Here is a 12,623-nt window from a genome sequence, read left to right as displayed (position 1 = left end):
AAATAAAAATATTTCATTGTACATGAACGTATATATATATAATATTAACACTCTGAATTACCTTTATCAATCTCGGAGGAAAAAAATGGGTCATCACTATGTGTATTGAAATTAATAATCAGTGATTTTAGCATTTTTATATTATAAAGAAACTTCTCAGAATATAATTTTTGGATCTTTTTTGGTCTTTTCATCTTGTTTCGTACTGTTTTAAAAATACAATTATTTGTTGTGTTGCATTTTCATTTATATGCTTTTTAAATTTATTTTTTCTTAGAAAAGTTGTACACTTATTACTAATTTATAGCATACAGTTGATATATTTTTCCATTCCCCCCATTATTAACATAGTTTGACATTGTTGCAAGAATACTACAATATTGCTATTATAGTCCATAAGTTACATTGTTTTTTTCCATGCATCTCCATATCCTTACCACCTTATAATAGTGATATACATTTGTTCTAATACATTCTTATATTTGTGCTATTAACCACAGTCCTCAACCACCTCCAGGTTCATTGTGTTATTCAGTCCCTAGGTTATTCTCTAATTTTCTTTCAATTGACGTTTACATCCCTAGACTACCTCTTCAGCCACAATCCCTTTTTTTTTTAAGATTTATTTATTTATTTAACTCCACACCCCTCATCCTATCTCCTAGTATAGGAAAAACTCTGTTTGTTTTTTCTTTGTATTTAATTCATATTGGTGAGACCATACAATATTTGTCCTTTTGTGTCTGGCTTATTTCACTTAGCATAATGTCTTCAAGGTTCATCCATGTTATCATGTGTCCCAATTTCATTTCTTCTTACAGCAGCATACTATTCCATCGTATGTATATACCACATTTAATTTCTCCATTCGTTTGTTGATGGACACTTGGGTTGTTTCCATCTTTTGGCAATTGTGAATAAAGCTGCTGTGAACATCCGTGTGCAAACATCTGTTTGTGTCACTGTTTTCAGTTCTTCTGGATATATTCCTAGTAGAGGAATTGCTGGATCGTATGGCAGTTCTATATTTAGCTTCCAGAGGAACGGCCAAACTGTCTTCCATAGAGACTACACCATTTTATATTCCCACCAACAGTGAAGGAGTATTCCTATTTCTCCAGAACTTATTGTTTTCTGCTTTTTTAATAATGGCTATTCTGAGAGGTGTGAGATGATATCTCATTGTAGTTTTGATTTGCATTTCCTTAATAGCTAGTGATATTGGACATTTTTTCATGTGCTTTTCTGCTATTTGTATTTTCTCTTTGGAGAAATGTCTATTTAAGTCTTTTGCCCATTTTTAAATTGGATTTCTTGCTCTTTTATTGTTGAGTTGTATGATCTCTTTGTATAGCATGGGAATCAAACCCTTTTCAGATACATGTTTTCCAGATATTTTCTTCCATTGAATGGGCTGTCTTTTCACCTTCTTGACAAACACCTTTGAATTAAAAAAGTGTTTAAGTTTGAGGAGGTACCAGTTATCTGTTTTTTTCTTTTTTGCTTGTGTTTTCAGTGTAAGGTTTAAGAATTCAGGCATTCTCGCTTTCTCTTTCTCTATATATAAAATAAACTTTATTTTTAAAGGGATATTAAATTACAGAAAAGTTACATCAGAAGTATAAGGGATTCTCATATCCTCCACCCCCTCCCCATCCCACATCTTCCCTATTAATAACATATTACAATAGTGTACATTTGTTATAATTGGTGAGTAAATATTGAAGCATAGTTACTAATCAAGGTCTATAGTTTACATTGTGATTTACACTCAATTCCAGTGACCTAAAAATGCCCTATGTTACTACACCTATTATTCCCTCCCTCTATCCTCAGAACCTCTGGGGACCATGATCTTTGTATTAATGTTACATGTACTTCCATTACTACAATATTAATAAGTTTTCCTTGTCCATGGTTGCATTCCCTCCTTATGTTTGTTCATTCCTCAGCCTTGAGGATTGGGGATGGTGATTCTTGCTGTGTCTCAGATTGAGAGGGGGCTTAGATCTAATGAGGCAGATGGAAGGAACTGTTTTGCTTGCAGTTATAGATCCTCTCTGTTTTTTGTGATGGGGATTGTCCATCATCATCATTTTATCAGTTGTCCTGGGTGAGTCTGATGAACTGGGGAGTAGGTGTTGGCCGCAACTCTTCTAACATTCAGGGCTCAACCAGCATCTGAAAAGACATATTTAAGTCTCTGGGACATATGTTTAATGGGTATAGTGCTAACTCCAGGCTCAAATAAAAGGGGTAGAAAAATCATATGTAGGGAAATTATAAATGAGTCTAACTCTGTAACATTGGGGAAATAGGTTGTTATATATTCCAAGGAAAAGCCTGCCAACAGAGTGCTGATTTCAAGGGGTTGTGTGCCTTGCCTATAGAGTCCAGATTGCTCTAGAGCCCTCAGGAGCACTCCTTTTGAGACTTTGACAGTTAGTGAGATCTGCCTGACACATGCCTAAGTGTAACCTTCGGAATGACCTCCTGATTCATTTTGAAATCTCTTAGCTATAAAAACTTTTGTATTTATTTTGTCCCTCTTTTGGTCAAGGTCTTTTTTCAAGTGCATCTCTAGTTGGTGCTTGGTATTAATCCCTCAGTGCCAGGGAGGATCATCCCCAGGAGTCATATCCCATGTTAGGGGGATGATAATGAGTTTATTTGCTGAGTTTGGCTTAGAGAGAGGCCACAAGGAGTTTTCAGGAGGTAACTCTTAGGCAATAGTTATTTTTAGGCTGAGTTTCAATTTTACAAGAATAAGGTTCATAGTTACATGCATTAATATTGAGGGCCTGCAGGCCTCTATTTTTAAGGCATACTCACCACCCTTGATTAGAAGGTTCCTTCTTTTGCTTAAAAAAAAAAAGTCTGTGATTGCTCTTGGGGTCCCTTGGATAAGAAGGCTTTTTTGAATCTTCCTTCTGGTGTGTTGTTAGACTTTGTCCATAAATAGAAGGAACAGGGGTATTGTAGATTATGTCATCTGCCTCCTAATGGCCATTTTGCTTAGGTGGGTAAGAATGATGCCTGCCTAGAGTTGAATGTAGTTAAGTGTGGTTTCTTTTGTGTTTTACTTGTTTGTGTTAGGTTTATAAAATCAAATTTACCAACTGTAAAATTATGACCAGTGAGTTTAAAATAATATCCTTTTGCTTCATAGGTATTTCCTTATTGTCTTTAAGAATTCTGTCGTTTCATCATAACACTTCATTATTGTTCATCAACAAATGTGTCATCCTCCACATTATATTTCCTGAAAGAGATGCTGAGATTAGAGTACTCAACTGTTTCACACTACCCTTGACTGCAGTGGACAAGATTATTGACACACAGCTATGCAGAGGAATTCTCTTTGTTTTGAATAGTTTAGGCTGGATCTGTATCCTTGCAGTAAAGATGTTGATTGATATGCAGGGGAGGAGAATACCAAAAAAGATAAGCCATTTTATACTTCTAGTTTCCGGGGTTGGGAAATGGGGAGAGAGGTTAGTTTGTTTTCAAGAAAACTTTTCAGGGAAAAAGAGCCTCATGAACTTAAAATTCCCAATATATCACTTTATATTCTGTTTGAATATTTTTCAGTATATTCATACATGTTTTTCATAGTTGTAATTATCCATATTTATTTGTGTTCTTTGAAAATTATATTGCTTTGCATTTCCCATTTGTTCAAAATATACTTGTTGAATATACTTATTGAATACCTACTATGTGTTTTTTCCAGGAAGAAATTAGATAACTGCTTTTCTCACATTGTGATATATATTTTTTCATACATCAATATAGTCTACTAGTTATCATCTCTAATTATGATTTTATCATATTAATGAACTACATGGTTTGCTTAACCATTTGTTATTTGTTTATGGAAAATAGTATGTGTTCTTTGTCTCTAGGAGATCTATAGGTCCTTGGCAAAATTATTTTGAATTATTTGAAAAATTACCCCTTATATGATTTAGAGACTTTTATTATTGAATTAAAGAAACGGTTTTTCTTTTTGGCTATATCATCATTTGCATTAAAATTTCTCTTGAAAAAATGTCATAAAATACTGAACTAATTTCATTTTTGTTGCTAGGTTATAGAACTGCACTGTTCACCATGGTAGCTGCTGGCCTCATATGGCTGTTGAGCACTTGAAATACGGCTAGTGTGACTGAGGAACTGAATTCTTAATTTTATTTGAGGTTTAAAGGCTGATAATTTATTTATTGAAAAACCATTAAGTATGCTTGAAACAATTTTGACCCAGCCTTTTGACTGTAAATTTTATGAAGTCTAAATACAGATCAAGTATTTTTGATGAAAATTTAGCATACAAATTAAGATATGCGATAGGTGTAAAATATACACCAAATTTTTAAGATTTACATGACAAAAAGTAAAATATAATACCTGGTTAATAATTTTTATATTGATTAATATTTTAGATATATTGTGTTAAATAAAATATATTAAAATTAGGTTCACCCGTTTCTTTTTACTTTTTTTAATGAGCCTACCAGAATATTTGCAATTATCATTTCTCTTGGACAGCGCTGTTGTAGAACACTGGTGGAAAATGCTCACATCTCAGGGCCTGGCACAGAGTGGGTGTTCAACAAGTGGTGTTGATCGTACCACCAACTACGTAGTCATCTGGTTCCTGTGATGGGTGCTACTTCAGAGTCCTGCCTTCTGTCATGTTTCATACAAGGTTGGAATGATGAAGTCTGTAGCACTATCCTGACCTATACTTTAAATGTTTAGGCATATTTAAAACTGACATTTTCCTTAACTCTTAACTCAAAGATATTTTTGATGTTATGAATGGCACACATGTTGCTAATGTGGACTTAGCACTTCACCAAGAGGAAGTGTGTGATGAGCAGCCACAGGAGCCAGCCAAGATGATTTCCTTCACCTCAATGAAAGTGTCTCAAGACCTCGACGTTGTAGTGGTTGTCAGCTCCTCCAATTCTGCAATTGCCCTTAACTTGAATTTGTATTTCAGGTATGTACATTTCTATGATTTCTCATTCGAGGCAAATAATTAGATCTGTAAGAGGTTAAAACTGTACATGTAAGATTAAAAAAAACAACAGTTTTCCCCGCTCTATTCAGTTAGATCACATTCTAGCTACTCTAATACTTAGTGACTTTATTACTATAATATCATATGCACAAACGATCACTGGCCATCTTTTTATTTCTGGGTATACATCAAGGTTTTGATTTTGAGTTATATGATTTATGTCATTGTATATGGTTTATATCATTCATCAAGCACTATACCCTCACCTCTTGCCCCACACTCACATTAATCCACACACTTCTTGCCCCTCATTAGAATTGAAGAGACATGCTATTTAGCCTGTGTTAAAATACCTTTTCATGTGGCCTGGGATCCTGGCTGCCCTGGAGATCACTTTTCTGTTAGAGGACTTTGGTAAGAAGTATTCAGCTAGCTTTTTCCAGCCAAAGATTCCCTAAGGCATTTCTGAGGGCTCATGCTTGTGGCTGCCTGTACATGTTAGTAAAAACTGAGTGCTTATTTGTATTGCTTTTTGTTTGTTTGTTTTTATTTGTGTTGCTTTTTGAATTAGGTATTCTAGTTGCTTCTGATTTTGTAGTGTTTGAGATAGGTGTGTGTGTGTGAATGTATATAGGTACATACAACAGCCTGCTTATAAATGGCAATTTATCTAAAAGTAGGCAGGTCCACATTACGATTTCCAATGTTTAGCACCATTCAAAACTATTAGGATTTTTGGTTTTATCTTAATATGAATGAGATAAACAAATCCTTGAGTAATTAAGATTGCTTTTTGATGGGTTTTATTGCTTATTGTTTGAACACAGACCTCAGAAGTGTTTACAACTGGTGATGTTTTCATTTGCTTTGAATGGCCTTTTAATGTTTTTATCTTTGAATATAGATGATTAGCACATTCTCAGATTGTGTGCTTGTTTGTCAGTAGGGCATTTTTCTTACTGACTAAAACATACCCTGACTGTGTAATTTCTTAAACATCCTCCCTGAAAAACAATTTGACTGGTGAAGGAGGGAGGAAAGCTTTCTCGGCTGCTCTGATCCTGGGTAGGATTATTACTCCTCTGGATGTTTTAGCAACACTTGAGGAGAATGCTGAAGAGGGCACTAGGCACATCCCTTTCAACAAATTTCATTGAACTCAGCTCCTGTGACATCAACCAAAGGGGAGCTAACATTCTGTTTCCTGCAGCAAATTTAGGGATCTGTCCTGCCCAACTAAATGGGTAGTCTGTATTTATTAATTATTTACTTTAATGCTCTTTAGTATAATTTCTCTGGAGTTGACTGATGCTTTATTCCTTAAGTGTGCTCTGACGTCTGCAAGTGTTGTTTTTATCATTCCTGCTTCCTGGCCCTAGCGCTTTCCTTTCCTCTGATACAGAGCCTCTGGTGCTCCTTTTCCTGTTACCAAGTCCTGTGCATCCTTTGAGATCCATCTCGAATCCCCCTCTTTCATGGAGCTTTTCCTCCTAAAACCCTTTCCACCTGTAATTTTATACTCATTATTTTTCTCCTCTTTGAATTTCTTTAGTACTTCTGATTTGAACCATAGTTTAGCTCTTAACATATAGTCTTGTATTATTTTCCTAATTTTTCATGTTTCTCATATAGTTAATAAGCTCCTTGAGAGTCAGGTCTGTGGTTTGTTCTTGGCAGTGCATTGTTGGTGACTTTTTCTTCCTTTCTGTCTTAGCTATTCACTCTCACAATCATACCCTGGGCTTTGTCATTATTTGAAACTGCTCCTCCCACATGTCACTATTTTACACATCTCACTCTGTTCACATGCATTCCAGCTTGCCTCCTCAAGTACCCCCCTACTTCACTTGTTATCTGACCTCTTTGGCATTTCAATCCATCGGCCTTCCCCTCTCCTTTAGCTCCCTCCTGTCTTTCCTTTACTCCCTTTCTGACGTAGGTTCTGTGATCCATCTCTCAGTGACCTTGCATGTACCCTAAATTCTAGCTCTTGTCCTGTGGTAGCACTTGGCCTGGCAAAATCCCAGCCCTGGATGAAACTTTTATTCTGCCTTCTTAGTGCCTACACCCAAGCAGTTGAGTACTTGTGAGAAAACCACAAAACCAGGAAAATCAAGAACACTATAAATTCAAACTTACCATCTTCAACTGATGTATTAGTCTGCCCAAGAGGTGCTGATGCAAAGTATCAGAAATCTGTTGGCCTTTATAAAGGGTAAAAGCTTACAGTCCCAAGGGCGTGGAAAGTTCAACTCAAGGTACGGTAAGAGGTACTCTCGCAGAAAGTCAGCTGCCACGTGTTGAAGCAAGAGGACGGGTGATCTCTGCCAGGTTTCATCCTTCCCCTTTGGGCTTCCTCTTCCTCTGAGGCTTCGTGGGCCCAGCTTCTTCCTGATCTCAGCTGTTGGCTGGTTTAGGACTCATATCTCAGGGCTTCCTGTTATCGGTCTTCGCTGGCTTCCCAAGGTCAACTGTAAGCTATCAGGCAATAGTCCATCTCTCCCCGGGGCTTTAGTTGTTCTCCTTTCGGTACATGGCAGGATTAAAAATGACAAAGTTCTCTCCTCTGGGTGTCTTATTGTGTCTGTCCACGTGAGTGTCCCATTATGTCAGCCCCACCAAGGGGGTGGGGACTTGATTTGAGTCAGGCCTTACTGACTGATAAATTAAAAAAAAAAATCCCTAATCTTTACAGGTAATTTAATCAAAGACAACTCAGCTGAATTTTATACAATCAAAGGGACTCACACCCAGAGGAATAGATTAGTTTATAAATATACTCTTTCTCTTTTTGGGATTCACACAATAATCTCAAACTGTTACAACTGCTCTCTCAATATTGCCTGGAAATTTTACAATGATTTTTATTCAACCTATTTATAACAATGTTTTTCAGCCTTCTCCATTTCCTGAAACTTCCATTCATCCTTTATCCCCAAGCCCTCCTTGGATGACCTTGCCTCCTACTTTATGAAGGAAGTAGAACCCATCAGATGGGCACTCCCTCAGGTTTTTCACATTAAATTACAAACCCACTTTCCAGTGCACTTCTTTCCTGCATTTTCCCTCTGTTAAAATGGAGGTAGTTCTCCTCTTCCTACAAAGACCCTTCCTAAGGCTCATCCTTCTGTGTATCCTCAGGATCCCAGTCTTCCCTCTCTCTCAGGGACCTTTCTCTTCTACATCTTGAACCTCTTTTTGCTATTAGATCCACATCCTGTTAATTACCAGGTCCTAGCCATTGTCTTTAAAGTATTTCTTAAATCTTTCAGCCATTCTATCTCCGAAGTGTTTCTTGAATCTTTGCACTTTTCTTAGCTTCTCTGTCATCACTCTGACCCATGCCACCACCATCTCTCACCTCAACTACCTTAACAGCCTAATTGGTCTCTATATGTCTGTTTTTATCCCCTCAAATCCATCCTCCATAGAATAGCCAGAGTGATGTTCTTAAAGTGCACTTTTTTTTCTAAGATTTATTTTTATTTATTTCTCTCCCCTTCCCCGCCACTCCCCCCCCCCCCCACCCAGTTGTCTGCTCTCTGTGTCCATTCGCTGTGTTTTCTTCTGTGTCCACTTGTATTCTTGTCAGCAGCACCCGGAATCCGTGTCTCTTTTTGTTGCATCATCTTGCTGTGTCAACTCTCCATGTGTGCGGCGCCACTCCTGAGCAGGCTGCACTTTTTTTGCACTGGGCGGTTCTCCTTATGGGGTGCATTCCTTGTTCGTAGGGCTCCCCTACATGGGGACACCCCTATGTGGCACGACACTCCTTGCACATATCAGCACTGCGCATGGGCTAGCTCACCACACAGGTCAGGAAGCCCTGGGGACCAAACCCTGGACCTCCCATGTGGAGGTGGATGCTGTATCAGTTGAGCCAAATCTGCTTCCCTGTAGGTTGTATTTTCACTTTTATGATGAAGTCTTTTGACGTACAAAATTTTTTAACTTTGATGAAGTCCCATTTATTTTTTCTTTTGTTGCTCATGCTTTGGATATACAGTCTAAGAAACCACAAGGTCCTGAAGATGCCTCAGTGTGTTTTCTCTTAGGAGTCTGATAGTTCTGGCTTTTATATTTAGGTCTTTAATCCATTTTGAGTTCATTTTTTGTATAAGATATGTGTGGGTATGTGTGGGGGGTCCTGCTTCATTCTTTTGCAAATGGTAATCCAGTTTTCCCAGCACCATTTGTTGAAAAGACTACTAATTCCCAATCAAGTAGACTTGGCACCCTTGTCAAAATCAATTGGCCTGAGAAGTGAGGGCTTATTTCTGAGCACTCAGTTCTATTCCATTGGTCTATGTGTTTGTCCTTGTGCTGGTACATGCTGTTTTTGTTGGCTTTCTTGTTTGTTTTTTAATTAGCTAAGTTGTTTGTTTAAAGAACAGTGATGAATAAATACAGTATTTCCATATACCACCCTTTTATTAACACCTTGCATTGGTATGGTACATTTGTTATATTTGATGAAAGCACATTTTTATAATTGTACTATTAACTATAGTCCTTGGTTTAACTTGGTGTTCACTGTGTAGTGCACTTTCAAAGATTTTTTAAAAAATTTTATTCTATTACCATATATACAACCTAACATTTCCCATTTTAACTACATTCAGATATGCATATCTGAGTGCTGTTAATTATATTAAAAAATGTTGTGCTGCCATCATCACCATCCATTACCAAAATGTTTCCATTGTCCCAAATAGAAACTCTGTGCTTTTTAAGCCTTAACTACTTTTTCCTCACCCTCACCCCATTGGGTCAGGGTAAGGAAAAAGGAAAATATAGTAACCTGTATTCTAGATTGTGACTCTGAGTTTGCTTATTCTGATTGTTTCATGTCAGTGAGATGAAATAGTATTTGTCCTTTTGTGTCTGGCTTATTTCCCTCAACATGATGTTTTCAAGGTTTATCCATGTTGTCTCATGAATCAGAATTTTATTCCTTTTTATGGCTGAATAATGTTCCATTGTATGTATATACCATGTTTTGCTTATCCATTCATTGGTTGATGGATACTCAGGTTGCTTCCTTTTTTTGACAATTGTGAATAATGCCACTGTGAACACTGGTGTGCAATATCTGTTCGAATTCTTGCTTTCAATCCTGAAAAGTATATACTGGGTAGTGGGATTGCTGGGTCATATGATAGTTCCACACAGCCTTCTTAGGAACTGCCAAGCTGTCCCCACAGCAACCGTACCATTTTACATGGCCACCAGCAACGAATGAGTGTTCCTATTTCTCCTCATCCTCTCCAACACTTGTAATTGTCCATTTTTAAAATAATAGCCATTCTAATGGATGTGAAATGGTGTCTCATTGTGGTTTACATTTTCATTTCTCTGGTGGCTAAATGATGTTGAGCATCTTTTCCTGTGCTTTTTGGCCATTTCTGTATCTTCTTTGGAGAGATATTTATTCAAGTCTTTTGTCCACTTTTTAATTGGGTTGCCTCTTTGTTGTTAAGTTGAAAGATTTTTTAAAAATAACTTTTTAAAAATTTATTTTTATTTATCCCCCTCTTCCCCAAGATGGTTTGCTCATCTGTCTGCTCATTGTTTGCTTGCCTTCTCCAGGAGGCATGAGGAACTGAACCCTGGACCTCCCACATGGAAGGGGAGTGCCCAACAGACTGATCAACATCAGCTCCCCATGGGCTGCGGTGTCTGCTGGCTTGTGGCCTCTGCTTGGTGCATCGGGGGTGGCATCTAGCTCTGTTGCAGCAGCATCTAGCTCTCTTATGGGGGGAGGCTCATTGTCTGCTCATCTTTTTTTTTAGGAGGCGCTGGAACCTGAACCCGAGACCTCCCATGTGGTAGGTGGGCACCCAGGTGGTTGAGCCACATCCACTTCCTGAAAGATCTTTATATATATATATAGTCTGGATATTAACCCTTTATGGGATATGTGGTTTCCATATATTTTCTTCCATTGTGTAGGTTGTCTTTACTTTCACGATAAAGTCCTTTGAGGTGCAAAATTTTTAATTATGATGAAATCCCGTACATCTATTTTTTGTTTTGTTGCTTTTGTTTTGGGTGTGAAGTCTGAGAAACCATTGTCTAACACAAGGTCCTGAGGATGCTTCCCTATGTTTTCTTCTAGGAGTTGGATAGTTCTGGCTCTTATATTAGGTCTTTAATCCATTTTGAGTTGATTTTTGTATAAGGTGTTAGGGTACAAGACCTTCTTCATACCTTTGCAATTTGAGGTCCAGTTTTCCCAGTACTATCTGTTGAAGAGACTTTTCTTTCCAACTGAGTGGATTTGGCATCCTTGTCAAAAATCAATTGGCCAGAGATGTGAAGGTTTATTTCTGAGTGCACAATTCAATTCCATTGGTCTTTATGTCTGTCCTTGTGCCAGTACCATGCTCTTTTGATTACTGTGTCTTTGTAATAAGTTTTAAGACCAGTATGTGAGAGTTCTCCATCTTTGTTCTTTTTCAAGGTGATTTTTGCTATTTAGGGCCCTTTATGCTTCTATGTAGATTTGATGATAAGCTTTTCCATTTCTGCAAAGAAGGTTGTTGGAATTTTGATTAGATTGCCTTGAATCTGTAAATTGCTTTGGGTAGAATTGACGTGTAACACTATTTAGTCTTCCAATCCATGAACACAGAATGACCTTCCATTTATTTAGGTCTTTTTTGTTTTCTTTTGGCAGTGTTTTGTAGTTTTCTGTGTATAAGACCTTTATATCCTTGTTTGTTTTTTTTTAGATCCCTCCCCTCCCCTCCCCTCCCCTCCCCTCCCCTCCCCTCCCCCCGACCCTGGTTGCCTGTTCTCTGTGTCTCTTTGCTGCGTATTCTTCTTTGTCTGCTTCTGTTGTTGTCAGCGGCATGGGAATCTGTGTTTCATTTTGTTGCGTCATCTTGTTGTGTCAGCTCTCTGTGTGGGTGGCGTCATTCTTAGGCAGGCTGCACTTTCTTTCACGCTGGGCGGCTCTCCTTACAGGGTGCACTCCTTGCACGTGGGGCTCCCCTACTCAGGGGACACCCCTGCGTGGCACGGCACTCCCTGTGCGCATCAGCACTGTGCATGGGCCAGCTCCACACGGGTCAAGGAGGCCTGGGGCTTGAACCGCGGACCTCCCATGTGGTAGACAGACGCCCTAACCTCTGGGCCAAGTCCACTTCCCTATATCCTTGTTTAGATTTATTCCTAGACATTTCATTCTTTTAGTTGCTATTGTAAATGAAATATTTTCTTGATTACTTCTTCTAATTTTCAATGCCTGTGTATAGAAACACTACTGATTTTGGGGTGTTAATTTTGTAACCTGTCACTTTGTTGAATTAATTTATTAGCTTTAGGAGCTTTGTCATGGATTTTTCAGTATTTTCTGTACATAGGATCATGTCATATGCAAATAGGGGAAGTTTTACTACTTCCTTTCCAGTTTGGATGCCTTTTATTTCTTTGTCTTGCCTAATTGCTCTGGAAGAACTTCTAGTACAATGTTGAATGACAGTGGTGACAGTGGGCATCCTTGTCTTGTTCCTGATCTTAGAGGGAAACTTTCTTTCAGTATTTCACCACTGAGTAGGACATTAGCTATGGATTTTTCATAGATGTCCTTTCT

At 38.0% G+C, this 12,623-nt stretch overlaps 1 protein-coding gene across 6 annotated transcripts in view; it reads left to right on the top strand.

Moving 5' to 3' along the window:
- The window catches only part of SPG11 (SPG11 vesicle trafficking associated, spatacsin), an 88,238-nt gene that overhangs the window by 5,804 nt on the left and 69,811 nt on the right, over positions 1-12,623 (top strand). For all 6 annotated transcript variants that reach the window (XM_004466758.5, XM_071214176.1, XM_058294094.2 and 3 more), the window contains 2 exons: positions 3,170-3,388; positions 4,804-5,005. In XM_004466758.5, the coding sequence (XP_004466815.1) occupies positions 3,170-3,388; positions 4,804-5,005 (421 nt within the window). The remainder of the gene's footprint in view (positions 1-3,169; positions 3,389-4,803; positions 5,006-12,623) is intronic.

The sequence above is a fragment of the Dasypus novemcinctus genome, chromosome 3 (genome assembly GCF_030445035.2).
Source record: "Dasypus novemcinctus isolate mDasNov1 chromosome 3, mDasNov1.1.hap2, whole genome shotgun sequence".
In the NCBI taxonomy this organism is placed as follows: domain Eukaryota; kingdom Metazoa; phylum Chordata; class Mammalia; order Cingulata; family Dasypodidae; genus Dasypus; species Dasypus novemcinctus.
This window is presented reverse-complemented; position numbering and strand designations above follow the sequence as displayed.